The 26,011-nt window shown below is 40.8% G+C and overlaps 1 protein-coding gene across 2 annotated transcripts in view; it reads right to left on the bottom strand.

Moving 5' to 3' along the window:
* The window catches only part of GK5 (glycerol kinase 5), a 478,960-nt gene that overhangs the window by 359,548 nt on the left and 93,401 nt on the right, over positions 1-26,011 (bottom strand). For both annotated transcript variants that reach the window (XM_044071017.1, XR_006364759.1), the window contains exon 2: positions 15,848-15,941. In XM_044071017.1, the coding sequence (XP_043926952.1) occupies positions 15,848-15,941 (94 nt within the window). The remainder of the gene's footprint in view (positions 1-15,847; positions 15,942-26,011) is intronic.

Raw genomic sequence — 26,011 nt, forward strand, 5'->3', positions numbered from 1 at the left:
GTGTAGCATGTCCAACAGCTCTGGGTTTGACATGGCCTTGTATGTTAAGCAAAGATCACCTCTGAGTAGACTATATACGACAGAGTATAGCTGGAGTTTTTTTAAGGCGGTCAGCATAGGGCATCTGCTTTAGGCCTGTGATTCTTTTAGTGAGGCATTTCTGCGGCCTTTCCAGTTGTTGCAGATGTCTTGAGAGGTACATACCAAACGAGGCATTGTATTCTATAATGGGTCTAATGAGGGATGAGTACAGTGGGACAATGACCTCCTTTTTTTCTGGATGAAAAGCCCTTAGTGATGAGGTGTGCCACATAGAAGGATTTCCTGACTGTTGTGGCAATGTGGTTATCGAAGGATAGACCACTGTCCACCTGTGTCCCTAAGTCTCTTATCACACTTTCGGTGTTTAGTGTACTGCCACCTATATGGTAATTCACGGATACATGTTTTTTCCCAAAGGGGATAACTATACATTTCTTGGCATTGAGCTTGAGCCCATGGCTCTGGCACCAAGCATTTGTTTCTGTAAGGCCCTTTTGTAGAGTATCCACATCATTTGGGGATTCAATAATGGCTCCCAGTTTGCAGTCATCTGCGAACTTTGTTATCCAGAGTCCCTTAGTGTTGGCCTGTACTTCAGAGAAGTAGATGTCAAACAAGAGCAGTCCCAGGAATGAACCCTGAGGTACTCCACTTGTCACTTGTCTGGAGCTGGATTTGGAGTCTGCTACTTTTACAGTGTGGGTTCCATCAGTAAGCCAGTTAGCAACCCATTGGGTGACGTAGGGATTAATGCCCAGCTTAGTAAGTTTATCTATGATTTCAGAGTGGGGGATGGTGTCAAAGGCCTTGGCAAGGTCTAGATAGGCTGTGTGGACCACCTTACCCTTGTCCATGGCTCTGGAGACTGATTCAAAGAAGTCAATCAGGTTCAGGAGACAAGATCGGCCCTTCACGAACCCAAACTGGGTGAGGTCCAGTGTTTGAAGGTTGCCAATGTCTTTGTTTATAAGTTCCATGATAATACGCTCCATGGCCTTGCAGATAAGGCTTGTCAGACTGATAGGACGGTAGTTTCCGGGATCCAAGGTGGATCCCACTTTGTGGATTGGGATAACTGTAGCTCTGCGCCACTCAGTGGGCACGAAACCTGAAGTGAGGCTATGATTAAACAGGACACTTAGGTGAGGTGCCAGTTCATATTGTAGTTCGTGTAGTACACAGCCCAGGATGACATCTGGTCCCATGGATGCTGTATTCTTAGCTTTGGAGAGAGAGTTTTTTTTACCTGTGTGGCCATTATTACTGGAATTTGGCAATCTTCCTGTATTGAGATGGGCCATTTAGGGGGTGAGAGGGGGGTGAAGTTGGCACTGAATCGATCTGCCAGGATATTGGCAATATCCTTGGGATCAGTATATTTAATGCCATTCTGTTTTAGCTCAGAGCAGATCTGAGCATTGCCATTTAGATTCTTGACATAGTTATAGAATGCCATGTGGTTGTCTTTGGAATCTTTGGCAATTTTATTTTCGGAACTAGCTTTGGAGGATTTTATGAGGGATCTCAGTTTCTTACTGAGGCTGGTAAGAAAGTTTTTTGCATCCTGGGATTTTCCTCTTTTCTGCAACAGTTTCTTCCTTTTGTTGTAAAGTTTGTTTATGGCAGGGGACCACCAGATTGGCTTCTTTTTTTTGGATGAGAGCATCCTGGTTCTATTTGGGATGGCACGATTTATGCATGAGTGGATGTGCTCGTACAGTGCCTTAGTGTAGGATTCAGCAGTTGAACTTTCAGCTCCCATATGCATGGGTGTCATGAAGTTTGTCTCTTCTGACTTGAGTGGCACGAAGTTGGCTTTGGAGAAGTTTTTTATGGAGGTTTCCTTACTGGGGGGTGGGGGTGGGATGTGGATGTTAAGGGTGATTAGCTTATGGTCAGACCTGACTAACGAGGGGGTGACCATAGGTGTGGAGCATCGATTTCCCATGTTGGTATTGACCAGGTCTAGGATATTGGAGCCCCCTGGTGGGACTATGGATTAGTTGATCCAGGGCGTTGGAATTTATGAATTCCAAGAACCGTTGGGCAAAGGTGTTGGTACACAAGTAGTTTTCCCAGTTAATGGCAGGGCAGTTAAAATCACCCAGTATTAGGGTGTTTGGTTCTATCTTAATATTTTCCAGTATATTTAGAAAGATGTAGTGAGAATCTTAGGGAATTGTGGGGGATCTGTAGCAAGCTACAATTTGGATTGCAGTCTTACCTAGTGTTAGTTTCATCTGGAGAATTTCAGACGCATTTTGTTGGGCAACTAGCCTGGTGGTGTGAATATCCTTGGTGAATATTGACACTCCTCCACCGTTAGTGTTTCGATCCTGCTTTGGTGGCTGAAAAATGTGTTAAGAGTTGTAGTCTGGTATTGCAGGGGTGCACTCTGCAGCCTTGAACCAGGTCTTAGTTACTGCACAGATATCGATGTTCTCCATTTTTAGGAGTGCCTCAGTGTGCATTTTGAGGTTTAGACTTCTAGCATTGAGTAGCATTACCTTCAGATTTTGCATGCTTGTACCGGTTACGGTGGCGGTTTTGTCCTTAGAACTTTGCCTAAAAAAGGCACTATAGGGGTGGCAAGAGCCTTAGCCAGTAACCTGAATCCCAGGGGTGACATGTGCAGACCATCTCTGGCAAAACATCGTGGTCCGTCAATCATGTCATCCCAGGCAGACAGATACTGGATCCCCTTTGAAAGACACCAGAAGCTTAGCCAGTTGTTGAAGTCAATCATTTTGTTCTTATATTGTGGTATCATTCTGGGTGAAGGCAGGATGCTACTCAGGGCTAGGGTCATACCTGCCTGGGCCACATGATCCGAGAGCTCTTCCATTTCTCTTTTCATGTAGTCCAGGGAGGTACGTCTCAAGTCATTCACTCCAACATGGACAATGACAGAGTCATATTTGTACTTGTTGTGGAGTGACTTGAGTGCATGCGTTATGTGGCGGATCCTGGCACCCGACAGGCAGCTGACTGTAATTTTCTCCTTGTTCAACCTGGTGAAAGGGACATCAGTGTGCCAGACTATAGAGTCACCTATGACTAAAGTGTTAGGTACATTGTCTTGCCTTAGGGGCTGTTGCTGGGTGGCACACAGGTGTTGTGAACTATGTGACACTTTGGTTGTGATTGGTGTTTGTTTGCGTTTCAGCTTCAGAGGTCCTTGTTGCTTGGGCAGATTACAGTTAAGGGCCTCTGCATATGCGGATTTAGTGTTGCTATATGTGGGTGTGGGTGGTGTGGGTTTAGAAGGGCTATGTGTTGCTTGAGGTGTAGTATGGGTGTTAACCTTCTCCTCTTGACTGTCTAGCACAATCTTGGGTGGAGAGAGCTTTGCTTCCATTTTGGCTATGTATCGGTGAAGGGCTAATTTGCGAAATGGACTGCAAAAAAACATGCAAACACATATAGAAATCTCAGCATGGGGTTTCTAAATATATGTTTTTGTTGGTTAAAAAGGAGGCATATGTAGAGCATATGGAGAACATCAAAACAAATGTATATGAAGGATAAATGCTTGAAAAGATTAAGTGAAGAAATAATAAAGATTTTGACGACCTATTTGAATCGTGAACACGGTTTACTAATGAGGGATTTGCTTCTGTATGTATTCCATGAATGATTAATACAAGATGGTCACTGATCAAAAACATGCACCATGAAAGAAAGGGTAATGAATCAATTTTTTTTTTGCACTTGCCTGTAGTGAAGTTTGATTTTTCAGGAGGCAACACCTTTAGTAAAAGGTTACAGTCTAGCTGGGGCAGAATATGCCTTTAGCTATAGCATATCTTCTTTCTAAAAAAGAAAAAGATTTTTATTGCCCATGTGTGTGATTTGCATATTTTGGATTTTGTTCTTTCTAGGTGAAACTTAAAGTCATGTTTTTGATCTGGCCATATTCCCGCTAACATAAATAATTGGTTGTTTCATAGAATTAAGGGCTACCAGGTATGTCAATAGGAAGCTAACAAATGATGATTAAGAAAGGACAAAAAAAAAAAGCAAGGAACTTTAAGTGGAACAAATTCTGATTTTTTGGATTTAATTTTTGACAGAGAATTGTCAGGCAGAAAAACAGTATTTTATCCAGCATATAGTCTGGTGCCGAATCCAAAATGCATGAGAGACTTGAGTAGTAGGATCTTAACTGGATCAAAAGCTACCATTAAAAATATAAAGACTGTCCCAGAGGGTTATCTATCTGCCCCACACACCCCACGGCTGACTATCCATTTTCACCAGCTCCTTTCTTTGGTCACTAGATCGACTGGACACACCCTTAGCCTCACTCAAGCTCAACTTGACCCATGGTCTGGGATGATGAGGAAATAGAAGATGCTGGTGTAGTGTCATAGGCTTCTGGGAAGTATGTCCCAACACCCCCCCCCCCCAGCTGTACCACAGTGGCCTTACAAGCTCCACAATTGCTGCCCTTCAGAGGTACAGATGGGTTTTCATGCAAGTACAACCTCTGACAAAGTAACATACCATTTCTATGGCACAGAGCTTGCCAGGCTCTTAAAATGGCATTGTGATGAGCCTAAACTATCTCCCTTCCCCCAGTATGAGTGTGTCAGCATCAGCTGCTCACTCCCATTCTCCTCCGTAGTTCGTCTGGCTAATAATAAACAAACTAGGTCACCCAGGGTGCAACACCCAGTGGGGATGCCTTTGCCTATATATGATCTGTTAAGGTTACTGTCATGGGGCTCCTGCTGAATAAAAATCCACGTTCGTGGAGGGAAAAAAGTTACACATTTTTGCAGGTAGGCGGCTATTTGGACTTGGCTAATTTCTTAAACATCATACTTGGGGTGAAGTGTACAGATATTAATCTGAAAGTCAGAAACGCAGCTAATTTGGGGAGTTTTGGTACTGGAGTAACTTGAACTTTTTTTTCCATATGGTAGATATGATCTTTGGAAAAGAAGAATTAGAGATTGGTTGTAATGTTAGAGTTAGGCGAACTTTGAAAAGAACAGGGGGATAGGTTTATCGGTGCTGACATTTGCATCATGTTATTTGTTCCATCTGTTCTTGTACATATTTATTTTTAAACGCAGAGAGGAGGCATGAAAAGTGGTTGATTAATTGCAACATGATGTGTGGTTATGTTAATTTTTTTTATAGTCCCTGATGTAGAGTGGTCCTATGGATATTAGGATGGAGTTAATGGTACTAGAGATATATTTTTTTTAATTTTGCAGCCCATTAAATTGTGGACATGGCACAAGAATACTTTTGCCTTGGCTAGTGGCATGGCTATTCTTGTCCGGATCACTCCGCATTTATTTTGGTTTTACTGATTGAGAAATCTATCTCAGTCACTTGCATCACTGACTGCACTTCATCTCTTAGCTTGGGGAGATATTTTAGTTCAGGAGTGAACCAAAAGATCTGTTTTGGGTTTAAGCAGCCTGGTTGTTAATGATAAATATCTACCTTGTATGGATTATACTGTGTTAGTTTGTTGGCAGTGTCTTCAGGCTTCTGACAGTCCAGAATATGGCTCTAGTCGTTTTTTTATGTGAATATGTAGTGTATTGATACTGCTTTGTGATTTTGACTAGACAGTGGTTATCTGTAGTTTTGATGTGAATATGTAGTGTATTGATACTGCTTTGTGATTTTGACTAGTGTGGTTATCTGTAGTTTTGCTGTTAATATGTAGTGTATTGATACCGCTTTGTGAGTGTGACTAGAGAGTGGTGATCTTTAGTGTGACATGACATTTCAGGTATGAAGTATGAAAAGGTTTTGGAACAGAAGGATTGTGTTGTTTTATGGGCAGTAAAAGGGGTCACTGATTTGTTAGGTGCTGGACTGACTTCAACATTTCTATAGATAAGTGATAAGAAAATAGGAGTTATGTTGAACATGGATTTCTGGATCTGTAGTGCATGTTACAGTCTTTCAGAGTTTGGGAGGTCCTGTGCTGGGGAAATTTAATGTGGAGTATGTTGCTGTGACGTGCAGCAGCTGCATTTTGTTCAGAGTAGGGATAAAGCCTCTATGTATAGGCTGGCTGTGATTCTGTATGGGTGAAAAATGAAGGCAGTTTTGTTGAGGGAAGACATCTTTACTGATGAATGCCAGGGTTTCTGAGGATTTTGAGGCATTCAAGAAAGAAGAGAATAAAGGTGAGGAATGCAAGTAAGACTATGGACTGATTCTGCCTTTCTTTTTTCTTTTTCATGTGTAAAGAACTGACCACTGGAGTTGAGGTAGCAGTTAAGAATTATTTTGTAGCTCTTGGGTAGGTTGCTTGCTTTTATATACTATATTACAGCCGTAGAGATATGGTTTGCTTGTGAACAATCTGAAAAAAGATGCTTAAAATGCCTTCTAGGTGATGTGTGTAGTACGAGTGCTGGATACATAGTGGTGTTATTAGTAGAAGTTAATTTGGGTAGCATTTTCTAAACCTGTAAATTAGGTGAAAATGTGCTGAATGTGGTTTGTAACTCAAATTAGCTATACTATGTATATCTGTATGGATTATAACTACGGGACAGGACTACTTGCATGCTTTAAGAGAAAAGAATGCAGTTAATCATCAAGATTGTGGACAGCAGAGCATAAAGGTAATGTAGGGTGGGCTTAATGAAGAATGGGGTCTGGAGGAAGTGAAATGAGACAAACCTTTGCTGCAGTAGGAGTCAATCATTCTGCACATGCAGAGACCTGCATGAATGCAGAGGACCTGCAATATTCTAGGTAGGACTACAGACGTCCAAGGTAATATCTGTAACAGTGCACTTGAAACAAATTTTAATTTAAACACATTTGGCTAAGATGATTAATAAACGGCAAAGATGGAGGTGGGGATAAATCCCCTGCAGCCAAAATCACTCACTGCAATAGTAATATCTTTCAAGAACGCATATACTGTACATTTACTTAGTACAAAAAGTAATCATTCAATGCACTAAATCAAGACAGCATTCTCCATTAACTAAAGGTGTGTTGTCATACCTCTCAACCTCCTAGAGCAAGAAATCTGGACAAAGCCATAAATAAAAAAGTGGAACAAAGGCCCAAATATATGGACAATTTTTAAATATTGCTTTTAAAAACTTAGAAAGTTAATAGAATGACAGGTTTTGCATTAACATGAAGTTTCTGAAGGATAGGAAGTCTGAAACGCAATTATCTGTCATTATTTTCTAACTTCATTCTTTAAGGATTTGCAACTAATTTGCCAGAAAACCACAATTTTATGAGAAACAGACCAAAAATATGAGGCAAAAAATCTGAACATTCTTCAAAAAATCTGTATAGTTGAAAGGTATGTACAGTGCTGTTTTTTTTTTTCCTTTTACAGCTTGCAAAGACAGCAGCTTTTGTTGACGACTATAGCAGTATGGGGCCAGGGGCCAGGGAACAGCTCTCATCACAAATGCACAGGGTTAGTTCAGATGGTCCAAGAGGACCGTGACCACCAGAGTATTGACCACTGTAAAGAAGAAGAAACAGACAAAATATAGTATTATGGCACAACCTCAAACACGAGAAAGTTAAAACCAGTTAGAAAATAAAATGGATTGTAGGGATGGATATTGATGTAGTATTGTTGGTCACCTAACAGTAGTCAAAGCTTTTAGTGACATCAGGTACTATGAATGGTTTTATTCTAAATTGTAGAATGGCTTTCTATTAAAACAATAAGCTTCAAAAGCTAGCATATCAGAAGCAACATGCTCAAAGAAATATCCAGGGAATTGTTATGGCTAGGCTTGTATAGGCCCCAAGGCCGATAGCCTAGTACCAACCTATGAACCCCATTATAACCACAGATAGCACAATCTGCTGTTAGATTTCAAGATAAACTGTTAGTATTACACCACATATATAAAGCAATAGAACGTGAAGATGATCTTATGCATATAGTAATATAAAGCACATGAAAAGGATATATCAACACAAACTAAATGTTGTGGACAGTATTTGTTACAGAAGTTCAAATACCTGCAGGATGACCTCTGCTGTGAGGTAACTACAACAATCAAACATAGAAGAGTGTCCCTCCACTGTTAGTTAATGCAGGTAACAGCAACTTAAAGTTAAAATGAAAGATGATATGAAATATGTTACTGCTTTATAATACCTGCATGATTAAATTATCCAAGTGACTTTTTAGTAATTGTAAGATAAGTTACATTTTCTCAATTTATTATGCAGGAATTGCAGTATATGGTGGATCAACACAGAAATGGAAAAAGTGTAAAGGACTGGGTAGGAATATGACCACTGATGAGTCTTTTTCCGTAAAGTACATGCACCTTAAGTAAATTTGCAGAAACATTTATGGAAAAAAAACATGGACAATACTGAGCAGTATATATAGACATTGCTTTCTATGCTTTGAAGGAAAAACTTAATTCATTTAGTCATTCTTCAGCAATCCGTTTAATCCAAATCAAGGTCAAAGGAAGACCGAACAAACACACACACACACACGTGCCAACACTCATGCACATACCCTATGGACAATTTGAATGATCATCAATTCATTCTTTGATTAGGTGGGAGAAAACTGCGTAGATGATGAAAACCCATGTGCACAAATGATGGGCAGGAGACTCCTCAACTAAAGCATCCCACTTAAGAACCACACTAATAGCTACACCTTTTACCTACACTACTTAACCGTGTTTTCCTATAAACTGGAAGTTATCCATGTGGATTCTCTCCAGTAACAGAAAATGGAAATGATGCAAACACTTTTCAAAGCACTTTAATGATGCATGTTAAACAGGATATAAGGAGAGTGATAATATACAATTCCTTACAATAAGACTTTTAGTTTAATAAACTGAGTGGTCTATGATGCATTTCTCCTTTGAATTCTGTACACTACTACTACTGTTATAGAAACAAGATGACGTAAGACACGTATACAAAGTAAATACAAGGAAATCTCGGAGAGAACTTGTTTGGGAAAAGGTAGTAAAATAGGCTTGATGATGTCAGAAAATCAAATAAAAACAAGGAAAATAAGTATTTTTATGATTATAAAGATACGAAAGTATGGTACCAAATATGTTACGACAGAACATTAAACGATAAAGTGGTTTTAACACAAAATATAAATTATACAATAAAGGATCACTACTATTCTAACATGAGCATGCTAACTGGGCAGTGCAACTTGCATGCCTTCTGAAAATCGAGCCTATACCAAGAGAAAGAAATCCAGTTGCTGAAGTACCACTGAGCGGCCAGACTTTCTATTAGCATATGCTCAATAACAGCTGGAAACAGAGCAAAACAGAAAAATCAGGTACTTTCGGTAAAACTAAAACAGAAACGTACCTGATTTTCCTTAGATATTTTTTTTTTGCTGCACTGGCCATCATACTTTTTTCTCCCCTCTTGCACTGCACTGATGCACTGTACAAGCACGCATCCTGCACCTGCCCCTAATCCTAATATGCATCTTAACTTAAAAAAAAAAAAAAAAAAACTCACCACCAAACTGTTTCCTGGTAGCTGCTGCTGACTGAACTATGCCTTTCGTTCTCATAACAGTACCTCAGAAAGCATTATTCAGTCCATCTCTAATGAAAATGGCAGCATCTCTGCATAAGGGAAAAATTCTACAACACTCAAAAATATTTACCCTTCAACGTTGTCCTTGTATACCATTTCAGTAACTGCCAAAAAACATGGTGTATACAAGTTAGGAGGCAATGTCTCTAAGTCGGTATCTCACACTGCACATTCCACAACCTTACACAATTTGAGCTCAATATCTGAAGTTATACAGGCACAACATTCCTCAACTTCTCCAAATTCTTTGATTGTAGTAATCATTCATTTCTAATAAATTATCTTTCCTAATCTTAAGATTTTAAGTAAATTCAACAGCCACCTGCACGACAGATTTCATGTTCCAGTGTGGAGTAGCAACTTATCTTCATTGACCAGCATTATATAGAAGGCTTCTTCAGCTGTCAGTACCAAGATATACACTATTCTCAGTCTTTCAAAATGAAACAAGGAAGCATGTTTGCCTCAAAAGATGGTGACAAGTCTCATTTGTTCAAGGGTTACCAACAGTGAAGTTCATCACAGCTTACAATAAACATTCTCTTCAACTCAACCAAGGCTTAAACACTACAGCCTTATCTTTAAAAACAATAAAACAAATGCATTATTCAAGCCCAAAATCAACAACAGTACACAGCACAATACTATCATGGTAAAGTTTGACAGCACCCCTAATGAGCAAGTTAGCAAACTAAAAGATCATGACTTTCATCTTGACAACAAGCTTAAATTTGAAACCAGAAAAGAATGCTGTAGAAAAAAGTGGACTATAAAGTCACCAAAGCAGAACTGCAAGATCAATATTAGTTATTGCACACCTCATCATAAAACTCTTCTAAAGCACTCAACTATGAATCTATCTTCTACACTTTCAGTAAAGATTTACACCATTATACTAAAATAAAAGCCCAAGCTGAAAAAAAAGGGAAAAAGTTATAAAAATATTCAAAAAATGCTTTCCCAAATCTCAACAGACACAGCCAACCCACAACAATTTTATCAAAGTAAAAAGGCCAAGACTAACTATACAGGACACATATTGTACCTAAAATTAAATATTTTGCATGAAAGACATTGCTAAATACTAAAACATCAGAATGTTGAAAACTAACTGATCATCATAAAACCAACAATAATCCAATGGTTTTGCCGATGGCAGGTACTCCTCTACTTCTCCATGTGAGGAAATGGTCTCCCACACACCCTGTTGCTCAATTTGTTTTTTTGAACAAGAAACATCTTTATTAAACCATCACTTATGACACATCAGGCAATCATACAATTTATATAAATGAAAACAATCCACACTGCCACAATCCTAGCTGCAAGCATTTTACATTGTAAACTATAGTGACACTCCCAGCTGCAAGCATTATACATCACTTATCTACACAATCATTGCCAGTCAAACATTACAAAGCTCATTTAATTCCTGCCTTTTTTAAACCTCATTCCTCCATTGTATGTATTGTTCCCACAATTCCCATTTTTCCTATGCAGTTTGCTCCTACCCTTTTCTAAATATCTCAATTCCAGTTGCTTTATCTCTGTTACTATATTCACTACTTTAGATTTTGATTTCCATTTTCTAGTAATTGCTTTTATGACAGCCACCATAATTAGACACAACAAGGCCTTACCATGTCTAAGCAATTCCAATTCTGTATCACAGCTCAGAAAAATCATCTCCCTCGTCACACTAATCTGCCCACCCAGCATCTCCGACAGTGTTACCTCAGCTTGTGTTGCTTGACTACAGAGAAGGAATGAATTCTTTATGCAAAACATAGTTTGTGGACTAAATTGTAGCATCAAATGACCTTAGAGTATGAGGTGGACCTGCAGGGTGACCTGTCACCCCAGTCATTACAAACTCCATTAATTACTGTGCATTCTTGTTACCCCAATATCTAACCAAGCCTCCTACTAATCATAACGTTTACTGCATTACATATTCCTGATCACTGGGAAGTGAGGAGAGACTGAGTCTTCCAAAGGAAGCAAGGAATGTCTCAATCATAATCAATGACAGACTCATGGCTATTAGGCTCTACTGTAAAGATACACCAGTCCTCATGAGCTGAACCTATGCTGAGCAGCAGGGCTGTGATGGAGAGAAAGCACAGCTTTCAGGCAGGAGTTGCAGGATCTCCTTGATAAAGTGAGGTAAAATGAGTTGGTCTTGATAGTAGGGGACTGAATGCTCATATCAGGACTGACAGAAGAGGATGCAAGGATTGCCTGGTCCATGTGTTTGCAGTAACTGGGATAATGAAGTAGACACCATTCTAGACTTCTGTCTGGCAAATGACATGAAGGTGGCCAACACACTGTCTGCCATTCATTTTTCTCAACAACCTTGAGAGTTAGCCACATAATCATCTACAAGGATGATCAACATGCAACAGCCCAGATGGAATTCATTCCAGTAAGGTAACAACACTTGGACGAAATCAGGGACTACAAAGTCATCTTAGTGAAGCAGTCATCCCCCATAATATACTACAAGTGGCTACAATCGGCTTCAGGATACAGTCAGAGAAAGCTCCAAGGTCAACAGATACTAGGCTGGAGACCTGGAAGTTGTCTAGAGTGAAAACAAAGGGGTTCAATGAAATGCTTAGGGCTCTGACGCCTTCCATTTCTTCCTGAGGGGCTAAAGAAAAATATCAGCATATGAAAACAGCATTTGTGAAGATGACAGAACAGATATGCAGTTATGCCACACACAGAAGTGAGGTACATAAGGAAAACTGGTGGGAGAATGCAAAAATCAGGGAAATTGTCAAAAGAAAGGAGGAGTGCAGGAAGAAGTGTGAGATATAAAAGATGGATATGGCAAAGCAGGACCACTGGGTGACTAAGTCAGCAGTCACATTGGCAAAGAAAGTGTCAAACAAACTTAGACATCTTCTGGAAAGTGATTCAGCAAATGGCACAAGGAAGCTCCATCAGACTGTAAGGCAATGACAGAAGGATAAAAAAGATATATCCATCAAGCACCATTCACCTGGGATGTTAAGCAACTATCTGCTCAGCAGTCTAAAGAACACCAGGGACAAATGGAAGTAGTACTTCAATAAGCTTTTTAACAAAGAAAACCTTACATAAGCTGTACTACCACATGCACAACCTACACAAAGAGGAAGGAGAACCCACCCCAGAGGAGATACAAAGGGCACCAAGGAAGACAAAGTCAGGGAAAGTAGCAAGCTCAGATGAAGTCGCTCAGATATGATGAAGGTGTTGGGGGATGTTGGAGGAGAAATGGCTCCTGGTGGTATTCAAAGTGGTATGGAACATGAGAAATGTATACAAGGTGAATGGAGGAAAAAAAACATTTTAGTGCCAGGGTACAAAAACAAGGGGAATATATTCACAACTGAAAACAGTATAGAGGTATCAAACTCCTGTCACACTGCATAAAGGTTCTGGAAAGGGTGACTGAAACATAGAGAGCAGCAGAAAGGAAGATGGAAAATGAGCAGTTCAGATTCAGATCAGGATGTTATACAACCGATTCAATGTTTGCCATGAGACTAATAGTGGAGAAGAATCTGGATATGAAGAAGAGTTCAAGTGAACATGCCTAGATTTCAAGGAATATATGACAAGGTCCCAGAAAAGGTGAACTGGACAGTCTGGACTACTTAGAAACATTAGTAGAATTAGTGCAGGTTATTTTACACAAACCCAATGATGCAAGTATAAAGAGTTTTCAAATTCAAAGAGGCTCGCTCAGTGGAAGTGAATGTACGTCATGGCTCAGGCCTGAGCCCACTGCTGTTCATACAGGCAGACTACACCAACAAATAGGTCAGAGGACACAGATTAACAAAAGCTGCTGTATGTACAGTCTGGCACTACAGACTTTGAACAGGGACCTTAACAAATGATAAGGGGCTGGAATGGAAAACTGAAGGTATACGGAACAAAACTGAAAACACACAAGATAGTGATCATGACAGCAAATACATGAAATCAGAATAATCTTAAAATTGGGAAGGAATGGAAAAAGTGGAACAGATGAACAATTCCCAAGCATTTGGGAAGTGCAGCTGAAGGGAACAGAAGTCTGAATGAGAGGGTCAGAGCTAAAATCAGAGGCTCTGCAGCCAACTGGCACAAAGTGTCAGGAACAGTGTATGAGAGAAGAATGCCAAAGATGTTGAAAAGTAAGGAGTACAAAACAGTGGTGCAACCAGTGCTACTGTAGGGTACAAAAATCTGAGCAGTGAAGGTAAAAGAAATGAAGAAACTTGAAGTGACAGAGTAGTGCCTGAGATGGGTAGTGGGACAGATGAAGAAATAAGGACAACAGAGCAGAAGCCAAAGTAGCACAATTACACAGAAGGCTGAGGAGAACAGATTACAGCGGTATGGTCTCATATGCAAAAAAAGAGAGGGGATGATTTAGTAAAACAGATTTAGGAGGGGGAGGGAGGAAGGCAAAAGAAAATGAGGACATAGAGCCAAGAGATGGATGGATAGTATGACAGAAGCCCCAAGACAGGCAGGCATGACTGTGAGAGAAGGTAGACAAGTTGTTCTGAATAAACAAAAGCAGCAACAGCTGGCATGAAACCCCAACCCCATGTAAAAGTAAAAGAAATTGATTCAATGATTATGATGACAAAGTCAAGAGCTCTCGAATGTCTCTCCAATAATATTACATGGCCCCGTCCACATGCATCATCTTAACAAAACAAAAATGGCCCATTACTGTCAGTCGATTTGCCACTGCAAAAGGAACTGGGGGTATCACAGTACATCCATGAAAAACTTAAACCGACTCCAGCATTCAAACAAAACATTTTCAGCTAAGTTTTGCATGCGGGATGCTATGCAACCCCAAATGTCCAGTAATTTCAGATATACTTACATGGTATCTAGCAGGCATCTAAGATCCAACAGAAACTTCTATAACCATCCCAAAACCAGTACAGAGACAAAAGAATCTACTTTCCAAAAACTGTGGAACAGAGAGATGATAGATGCGTAACACTCTCATATTTAAAAAAACAAGAGCTGAAGAAATTAATTTTGGGCAAATGAAACTGCCATTGCTCAAGTACTAAATATAAACCGTCACCAATGAGCAATCCTTCCATCCTCCCACAATCATAATTGTACTCTGTCCTAATACTTTACAAGTCTTCTCATAACTCTTTACTCATTACATCCAAGGCACCAACCTCAACCATTCAGCTACTCTTCTTCAGACCGTTCTCAGCTGCTAATACTGCTCACACTTGGCTGCCACAAGCACAGTTACAAGTACATACTGTACAGAGTTGAAGGCTTTCGTGTCCGGGGGCTACGTATGCCATTAAAATTCAACTTGTGCATTGCAGTCTAATAGCTACTCGGATAAAGTTAATCACTGGCAGCAGTATGAAGTGTTCATATTTTGCAATAGAAAAATTTAAATGTATATATATTTTTTACCTATACATACAAGAATCCATGGACTTGTACTGATGCTACCACATTTGTTGGGCTTATAAAGCTACAGCCATGTTATTCTAGGCCTGTATGTAAAATACTATGGAAATATCCTGATTCAGATCCTTAAATACACCTCTTACTGTAATATCAGTGAAGCTGTTGGAGCTTTTCTCCTCTGGTCGACAGTGGGCTGTGTGGAGCTGAATAGCCTGGCCATCCAAATATACACAAATAAATAAATTGAAGAAATAAGACCTAGACAATAACAATTTAGAAAATCTGTGACAGCCGCAAAATATTCACAGAAATTAAGTGTGAAACATTAAGTTCTTGGCACACAGGAACATGTAGCATTTATAAAAAAAATGGCAAATGGTCTTCTGTTGGTACTGATCTAGTAAAATCCAGGATTTATGTAGCAGGTGATTAGAAGCATCACAAAGCACCATTTTATCAATAAAGTTATGTAGCAGCAAACCTTGTTTGTGTCTGTATTTGTACTTGCATTTATATACGTTAGCCAGGGAAGGGCACTTATCCCATTACAAGATTTCCATACCCGGCCTGGGAGTACAAGTTGGTAAACAAACAGAAGCATTTAAGAGAGTGCAAGCTAACATACAAAAACATAATTATTTAACGGAGACAATATTTATAGTTGTGACAGAACAGCGGTAAACAATGCCTAAGGAATACAAACATCTGCAAACAACCAATTAAACTATAGTAATATAGATAACCTATAGCAATATAAAGTTTTTTGATCATAAGTAACTGAAATTCTTACCTTCTACAGCTTCTTTTACTACAGAGACAAACTGAGACCAGAGGACATCGGGATCCAATTCAACCCAGCCAGGGTTTGGGTAAAGTAACTCTACCTGTGGTAATAAAAATCAATGCAGCTAAGTAAGCAATGAAACATACCTTATATTTATCCCAAAATGTAACTATTTCTGACACAAAGATAAGAAACACAAATGTGATAATTTGTCTAAGCACCTTGTGTCTGCCTATATTCCTTGTATGCTGATTTAAATAGTTCCAATACAAAAATAATCAACGGTTTGTATGTTAATGCAAAATAATCTTTTAATATTTTGTTTTTTTGGACAGAGGATTAAGGCTCTGAGCTGTTAATGAACATGGTACAACAGTTACAGACACTTTGTTGAATTAAATACCCTCAAATGTCTCACACTGTATGCAAATGAATGGAAAAATATATTGCAAGGCACTACAACTCTCTTGCTATGCCTCTTAGTGTCCCTGATGTTGCTATACCGTGCTGCTTTGCCCCTAACAGAAATGATGACTTGCTGTAAATAACTGAAGATTAAAGTCAGTCAGTTTTATACTTCTTATTGCTAAATAGTAATTTAATGAAAGCATGCATATGGACTGCCTGCTGCAAACAGAACATGTTACCGATGTGCTGTCTTGGTCATTCTTACTTGCACTCTTCCCATCACAGATGGACATTTTTTTTAAATAGATGTATACATACACACACACACACACACACACACACACACACACACACACACACACACTTTTTTTAATTTTATGCTCTCTAAATTGCAGTAAATAGAAGTATGTAGGAGAGGTACAGGATATGTACGAGGGTAGTGTGACTGCAGTGAGGTCTGCGGTGGGAGTGATGGATGCATTTAAGGTGGAGGTGGGATTACATCAAGGATCAGCTCTGAGCCCTTTCTTATTTGCAATGGTGATGGACAGATTGACAGACGAGATTAGACAGGAGTCCCCGTGGACTATGATGTTTGCAGATGACATTGTGATTTGTAGTGGGAGTAGGGAACAGGTGGAGGAGACCCTGGAGAGGTGGAGATATGCTCTAGAGAGAAGAGGAATGAAGGTCAGCAGGACTACTAAGACGGAATATATGTGTGTGAATGACAGGGAAGACAGAGGAATGATAAGGATGCCGGGAGTAGAGGTGGCGAAGGTGGATGAGTTAAGTACTTGGGATCAACAGTTCAAAGTAATGGTGAGTATGGAAGAGAGATGAAGAAGAAAGTACAGACAGGATGGAGTGGGTGGAAAAGAGTGTCAGGAGTGATTTGTAACAGACAAGTACCAGTAAGAGTGAAAGGGAAGGTCTACAAGAGGGTAGTGAGACCAACTATGTTATATGGGTTGGAGACAGTGACACTGACAAAAAGGCAGGAGTTGGAGCTTGACGTGGCAGAGATGAAGATGTTAAGATTTGCACTGGGTGTGACAAGGATGGAAAGGATTAGGAATAAGTATATTAGAGGGTCAGCCCAGGTTGGAAGGTTTGGAGACAAAGCCAGAGAGGCAAGATTACGTTGGTTTGGACATGAGCCGAGGAGGGATGCAGAGTATATTGGGAAAAAGATGCTAAGGATGAAGCTGCCAGGTAACAGGAAAAGAGGAAGGCCTAAGATAAGGTTTATGGATGTGGTGAGAGAGGACATGCAGGTGGTTGGTGTGACAGAGCAAGATACAGAGGGCAGGAAGAAATGGAAACATTTGATCTGCGGTGGCGACCCCTAATGGGAGCAGCTGAAAGAAGTAATGCTCTCTAAATAGCAAAGCCATTCAGCAAGCATAAAAAATAGCAGCAATCTGTTTTGTTTTCTTTATGTCCAATTTTCTATTTTAGCAGGTGTTACCTGTACATTAATACCCTGCTAGAGCAAATTCATTCTCCGATCAGGGTTTAATTTACAGTTTGCCCATTCCCTAAAGAACTGTTGTCTAGTCAAATAAAATGATTTTTACAACTCTGGTTATTAAATATATTATAATAAAACAGCCCACCCATATTTCCTGAAAGCATGCCAGTTGTGGTTGGAGACTGATCCCTCTCTCTCACCCTGCCACAAAAGCATAAGGCAACTTGAAAACAGGAATTGTGCCTAGAAGGCCAAGTTAATTAACAAATAAAAATACAGAATAAAAAGCTGATTATATCAGTTGTTAAAAGAGAAGTACACAACTTTGTCTCTACTCTATAAAAAATAAATAAATAAATAAATTTAGATCCTGAAGAATCATACCATTTCTTATACTGGATTAAAAACTGTGGAGACATGTAACAATCATATGTTCATAGGTCAGTACTAGGCTATTGGCCCTAGGGCCTATAGAAGCCTAGCCAAATGGTACCCTGGCTTTTGCCACCCAAGAAAATTATTTTCCTGTGCCCCTGTCAAGCAGAGCCACAGAAGTGATCCCCGGGGTGAATTTCCTATCTCCCATTCAATCATCAAGATTTTTCTTGAAGAGTGCTAATGAGGACCTTTGTTTGATATAGATAGGTAGTTTGTTCCAGGAAGTCTCTGGGGACAGGAATCTATCCCTCCAGCATGTTCTGTTTATTGTGGTGACGAGGTTTAGGTCCCTAGAGCATGTAGCTCGGAGGGATTGGGATTTCTTTAAGTGAAGCATGTCCAACAACTCTCGGTTTGACATAGCTTTGTATGTTAGGCAGAGATCGCCTCTGAGTAGGCAATATACGACAGAGTAAAGCTGGAGTTTGAGACTGAGTAGGGCATCTGTTTGAGGCTGGTAATACTCTTTAAGAGGTATTTCTGTGGCCTTTCCAGTTGTTGTAGATGTCTTGTGAGGTACATACCAAAAGGGGTGTTGTACTCTATAATGGGTCTAATGAGTGATGAGTATCGGGGAACAATGGCACTAAATCCCACTGAAACATCGTTAGACCCAGGACTCACCTGTTACAGCCACAATATGCTTCTCTGAATGCAGGAACCAAAGGGTAATTCTTACAATGACCACAAAGATAGAATATCACAATATACACTTAATCTTGCAGAAAGATAAATAAGTAACTAGGTAAATCCAATGATGCTTAAAGTACAGTTGTGTACCTACCATAAATGTAGATGTTTGAGTGTATTCACTTTTGCAGTCATTACACTTGGGTTATCCTGCTCGCAGGCTACCCGCAGTCGGCCCGAGTTCCAAAGTCTTGGTCCGGCGTTTGTTGATGTCGCCTCTTCCCTGACGTCAGTGTGCCAGGGGTATAAAAGATGCAACCGACGCCATTTTCTTCAGTCTTTCTTGCCGTGCGGTGCCCGAAGCAAAAGCAGTTCGCAAGTGCCGGTCGACCGACTCCGGAGATTTTCGAAATAGAGTTTCAGAACCAAAGTCTTCAATAAAGCTAAGTACCCCATTGGGGAAACTTTTTCTTGCTCCAGAACCAATGTCAGTAAAAGTTAACAATTGTATTTCTTATGGGAAGCAAATACCTCAAGGATTTTCACTCTTACTGTATTCCTTGCCTAGGCCCTGACCACGACGTTACTAGTTGTCTGTTTTGTGCTAGATTCAACAAACGCACTATTAAACGTCGGTTTGATTTTGCCTTGGCCGAAGGTTTAACTATATAATGCCGTTGGAATAACCAACCAGAATTCATAAAAAGCGCAAAGACAAGGAAAAGGACAGGCATTCAAGGTCCAAAACCGATGACAAAGCCTCTTCTAAGCCAGTCGCCGGTTCTCAGGTGCTTTCGCAGCCCCCGACACCCACTACCTCAGAGCCACAGGCCGTATAATAGACTCCCACGTGGAGACAACTAGGCCTCTGGATACTCAAGGTATTGGGCCTACGGAAACTATTCCCTCAGATGGGTCCGGAGCCACTGAGCAGGCATCGGCTTCTGAGGGTGTTTTCAGACCTTCACAGCTTGCTATTAAGTCCTCTGCAAAAGCCAAGGTACAGTCAAAGACACCAGTAAAGACAAGGAAACAAGTACAGCATTCTCCTGGACGGTCATCTATGCCAAAGAAACAGATGCTTAAAATGGCTGAAGACTTAATTACTTTGATCAGGGGATCCCATCCCCCTCCTGAAAAAAGGCTTAGGCAAGACACTGATTATGATTCCTCTGACCAGGTTTCTATTTCCTCTGATTCCTCTTCAGATCAGGGTTATTCTCTCCCTCCCTCCCTATGAGGACTCTGATGCAGAAGAATCTATACCTTCAGCCTCTCCACCTGAGGATTATTCTTTTGGGGAAACTCTGCACACCATGAGGGAACATTTCCACTGGGAGAGCCAGGATTATTCTGAATCCAAGAAAAGGCTCAGAGATTTTCTTTTACTGCCTCAGCACAGGCCCCTAGCTCTCCCCCCTGTGCTTGATATTGTTGATGATGTTTTCTCTGAATCCAGTCTGTCTCCTGATTCTTTACCCCCTGCACCAGTCAAGCCAGACAGATATTACAGGGTCCCTGACTCTCAAATTTCTTTATAAAAACCTTGCTGCTGACCCAGAAATAATTTCTCAGGGTTCCACAGGGGGTTAAGGCTTCCACTGCAAAAAAAACCCTGTCCCCTCTGATAGGGATTTCAGAGCACTGGATAGGTGGGGGAAAAAAGTCTACACTTCTGCTACTTTAACTGTAAGGGCTTTAAATTGCCAGTTTCACATGGTTAAATACCAACAGTACCTTATGTCTTTGTTAAAACAGAAAATGCTTACAAAAAAGTCCTGACAATAAGGAAATGCAGGAATTATTGCATGCAGCTAAACAAGTGGGAAAACATACTTTACAATGTGGTTTTGAATCATTAGAGGCTTCTTGCAGAGCCACAGTTACAGGCTCTGTCATTCGAAGGCATGCTTGGTTGAAAGAACAAAGTTTACCTGAACATGTTAAAGAAAAATTATTGGATGCTCCACTACAGCATGATACTTTTAGTGTTGAGGCAGAAGAGGTGTCAAAGAAAATGGAGGATAAAGCAAAATCTATGCAGACAGTAAAAGATTTCTTACAGGTTCAACCACATAGGTTTAGTAGAAACTGGCCTTCAAAAAATTGGTCCTTTCAGGTCTCAGGCCACAAAGAGGCAGATACAGATGCCCAAGATGCAGATCTCAGCCCCAAGGATCCTACAGACCTAAACAATGGGGTGCTTCTACCCCCAAAGGAGGAGACAAATCACAACCTTACAGGAAACAGTCCCAATTACTCCCCTCTACAAAGGCGAAGCACTTACCTTTTGGTAGCACCCCTAGGGGGAAAGCTAGTACTTTTCGCACAAAATTGGCACAATTAACCAGGACAAATGGGTACTGAATATAATTACTCAAGGTTACAGGTTCCACATTCACACCCTCCCAAAATCAAAAGGTATGCCGAACCTGCCACAAAACCAATGGGCAGAGGCACAAAGGGAAATTGCTGCTCTCATGGACATGGGAGCTATTCAAAGAGTACCACAGCACGAACAGAGGCAAGGATTTTACTCAAGACTTTTCCTTGAACCCAGAAAGGACAAAGCCTGGAGACCAATACTGGACTTGTCAATCCTAAATACTTTCTTTGATGTTCCAAAATTCAAAATGTTAACACTTCAGCAACTTCTACCCATGCTGGGCAAGAAGGCTTGGCTAGTTACTTTGGACCTTAAGGAGGCATACCTGCATGTACCAATCAGACAGTCTTGCAGAAGATGCCTCAGATTCATAGCTGGCTGCAACAGTGAAACACAATGAACATCTGCAATGAAAACAAACCGTATGTTTAAGTAAGCATCTGTTGTAATTCTGTCATTCTAACCACTTTATAACCCCACTTGGGGATGTATCCCCAACTATGACCGAAAAGACCAAAGTTCAATTAACAGTTCAGGTATGGACATAATGAAGGGGAGGTGGACATGAGTGGCAGATGTCAACTTGTTCACCCAAGGGGAAAAAAAGCAGTACAGTCCACTGCAATGCAGGCAGATGTCATAAAACATATGGGCCAAGGACATGAAATTGGCACTTCCAAGTCACATTTACATGACAACTTTCATGGGACATATTCGGGAACATGTATGCTTGCAGGAGAAGCCACTGCAGGAAATCACATCAACAAGTATGCAAGTCACTGGTGAGGTCTAAAATAAGAAAAACTCTGATGACTGCCTGCATGCTGGTCTCTAGTGATAGTCTCTTGCCCCCTCCCCCAGAAACAAATGGGTTGATCGACCATAGAAGGGTTGGTAACTGGAGGGGGGGTAAAAATACCTTAATTCATGAAGCCAGGTGTATATATTCTGATTAAGAAAAACAGAGTTACAGGAATGAAGTATATGAAGCTACCACTGCATTACAAGGTACAACAGAATATTCCTTTCTGCCTGCACTGTGAAGTGTCTGAGACAAAATTTGAACTCTGGTTGCCTCTGCAAAGCCTCTTCAGCAACTGAAGAATTAGACTTTGAGAAACACAGAGACAAGTAATTTAACTTTGTTGATGTTAGTCTGAATAAGAAAAGATCCCACACACTGCACACGATAGAGGATCTGCCTGCGAGACTGGAGTGGTGAGAAAAGTAGTGGCGCTATCAAGTCTTACACTTCCTATCACATTGTGGCATTTCACTGAAACATGTAAAACAGGGCCAGCCTTAGCAATTGTGGACAACAATTTGGACCAATGATGGGGCCCCTTATCTGTCTTCCCATCTACCACCCCACCTATCCCTCCACTTGCTGACTTCTTTAACTTATAATTATTTCAGATTAGATACCAGGAATGCATGCTATTACTACTTATTAAAACAATATCCTTACTTATTAGGTTATGTTTTGAATCGGGAAACCCAAAGGGAATTTTTAAATCCACAAAATGTACCAAATCACTTTTCAGATAAATAAGTAACTAGGTAAATCCAATGATGCTTAAAGTACAGTTGTGTACCTACCATAAATGTAGATGTTTGAGTGTATTCACTTTTGCAGTCATTACACTTGGGTTATCCTGCTGAGCTACCGAGTCGGCCCGAGTTCCAAAGTCTTGGTCCGGCGTTTGTTGATGTTGCCTCTTCCCTGACGTCAGTGCGCCAGGGATATAAAAGATGCAACCGACGCAATTTTCTTCAGTCTTTCTTGCCGCACGGTGCCCGAAGCAAAAGCAGTTCGCAAGTGCCGGTCGGCCGACTCCTGAGATTGTCGAAATAGAGTTTCAGAACCGAAGTCTTCAATAAAGCTAAGTACCCCGTTGGGGAAACTTTTTCTTGCTCCAGAATCAATGTCAGTAAAAGTTAACAATTGTATTTCTTATGGGAAGCAAATACCTCAAGGATTTTCACTCTTACTGTATTCCTTGCCTAGGCCCTGACCACGACGTTACTAGTTGTCTGTTTTGTGCTAGATTCAACAAACGCACTATTAAACATCGGTTTGATTTTGCCTTACATTACTTTGGCCGAAGGTTTAACTATATAATGCCGTCGGAATAACCAACCAGAATTCATAAAAAGCGCAAAGACAAGGAAAAGGACAGGCATCCGAGGTCCAAAACCGATGACAAAGCCTCTTCTAGGCCAGTCGCCGGTTCTCAGGCACTTTCGCAGCCCCTGACACCCACTACCTCAGAGCCACAGGCCGTATATCAGACTCCCACGTGGAGACAACTAGGCCTCTGGATACTCAAGGTATTGGGCCTACGGAAACTATTCCCTCAGATGGGTCCAGAGCCACTGAGCAGGCATTGGCTTCTGAGGGTGTTTTCAGACTTTCACAGCTTACTATTAAGTCCTCTGCAAAAGCCAAGGTACAGTCAAAGACACCAGTAAAGACAAGGAAACAAGTACAGTATTCTCCTGGACGGTCATCTATGCCAAAGAAACAGATGTTTAAAATGGCTGAAGACTTAATTACTTTGATCAGGGGATCCCATCCCCCTCCTGAAAAAAGGCCTAGGCAAGACACTGATTATGATTCCTCTGACCAGGTTTCTATTTCCTCCGATTCCTCTTCAGATCAGGGTTATTCTCTTCCTCCCTGTGAGGACTCTGATGCAGAAGAAATCTATACCTTCAGCCTCTCCACCCGAGGATTATTCTTTTGGGGAAATTCTGCACACCATGAGGGAACATTTCCACTGGGAGAGCCAGGATTATTCTGAATCCAAGAAAAGGCTCAGAGATTTTCTTTTACTGCCTCAGCACAGGCCCCTAGCTCTCCCCCCTATGCTTGATATTGTTGATGATGTTTTCTCTGAATCCAGTCCGTCTCCTGATTCTTTACCCCCTGCACCAGTCAAGCCAGACAGGTACTACAGGGTCCCTGACTCTCATAAATTTCTTTATAAAAACCTTGCTGCTGACCCAGAAACAATTTCTCAGGGTCCCACAGGGGGTTAAGGCTTCCACTGCAAAAAAACCCTGTCCCCTCTGATAGGGATTCCAGAGCACTGGATAGGTGGGGGGAAAAAGTCTACACTTCTGCTACTTTAGCTGTAAGGGCTTTAAATTGCCAGTTTCACATGCTTAAATACCAACAGTACCTTATGTCTTTGTTAAAACAGAAAATGCTTACAAAAAAATCCTGACAATAAGGAAATGCAGGAATTATTGCATGCAGCTAAACAAGTGGGAAAACATACTTTACAATGTGGTTTTGAATCATTAGAGGCTTCTTGCAGAGCCGCAGTTACAGGCTCTGTCATTCGAAGGCATGCTTGGTTGAAAGAACAAAGTTTACCTGAACATGTTAAAGAAAAATTATTGGATGCTCCACTACAGCATGATACTTTGTTTAGTGTTGAGGCAGAAGAGGTGTTAAAGAAAATGTAGGATAAAGCAAAATCTATGCAGACAGTAAAGGATTTCTTACAGGTTCAACCACCTAGGTTTAGTAGAAACTGGCCTTCAAAAAATTGGTCCTTTCAGGTCTCAGGCCACAAAGAGGCAGATACAGATGCCCAAGATGCAGATCTCAGCCCCAAGGATCATACAGACCTAAACAATGGGGTGCTTCTACCCCCAAAGGAGGAGAAGATAAATCACAACCTTACAGGAAACAGTCCCAATGACTTCCCTCTACAAAGGCGAAGCACTTACCTTTTGGCAGCACCCTTAGGGGGAAAGCTAGTACTTTTCGCACAAAATTGGCACATAATTAACCAGGACAAATGGGTACTGAATATAATTACTCAAGGTTACAGGTTCCACTTTCACACCCTCCCAAAATCAAAAGGTATGCCGAACCTGCCACAAAACCAATGGGCAGAGGCACAAAGGGAAATTGCTGCTCTCATGGACATGGGAGCTATCAAAGACCACAGCAGGAACAACAAGATTTTCCTAAGACCCAAGGTACCCAGAAAGGACAAAGCCTGGAGACCAATACTGGACTTGTCAATCCTAAATACTTTCTTTGATGTTCCAAAATTCAAAATGTTAACATCTCAGTAACTTCTACTTCCATGCTGGGCAAGCATTTGGCTAGTTACTTTGGACCTTTAAGGAGGCATACCTGCATGTACCACCAGACAGTCTTGCAGAAGATGCCTCAGATTCATAGCTGGCTGCAATAGTGAAACACAATGAACATCTGGTAATGAAGACAAAACCGTATAAGCTAAGTAAGAATTGCTGTTGTAATTCTGTCATTCTAACCACTTGAGTAACTCCCACTTTTGGGATGTATCCCCAACTAAGGACCTAAAGACCAAAGTTCAATTAACAGTTCAGGGTATGGACATAATGAAGGGAGGTGACAATGAGTGGTGATGTCAACTGGAAAGTTCACCCAAGGGGAAAAAAGCAGTACAGTCCACTGCAATGCAGCAGATGTCATAAAACATATGGGCTAAGGACATGAAATTGGCACTTCCCAAGTCAACATTATACTTTGACAAATCCTCTTATGGGACATATTCGGGAACATATATGCTTGCAGGAGAAGCTTTCACTGCAGGAAATCACATCAACAAGTATGCAAGTCACTGGTGAGGTCTAAAATAAGCAAAAACTCTGATGACTGCTTCTTGCATGCTTAAGTCTCTAGGTGATAGTGCTCTTGCCCCCTCCCCAAAACAAAATGGGCTTGATCTAATTCATAGAAGGGTTGGTAACTGGAGGGGGGGGTAAAAAATACCTTTAATTCATGAAGCCATAGGTGTATACATTCTGATCAAGAAAAACAGAGTTA

Source organism: Protopterus annectens, chromosome 5.part0 (assembly GCF_019279795.1).
Source record: "Protopterus annectens isolate FY-2018-M chromosome 5.part0, PAN1.0, whole genome shotgun sequence".
In the NCBI taxonomy this organism is placed as follows: Eukaryota; Metazoa; Chordata; order Ceratodontiformes; family Protopteridae; genus Protopterus; species Protopterus annectens.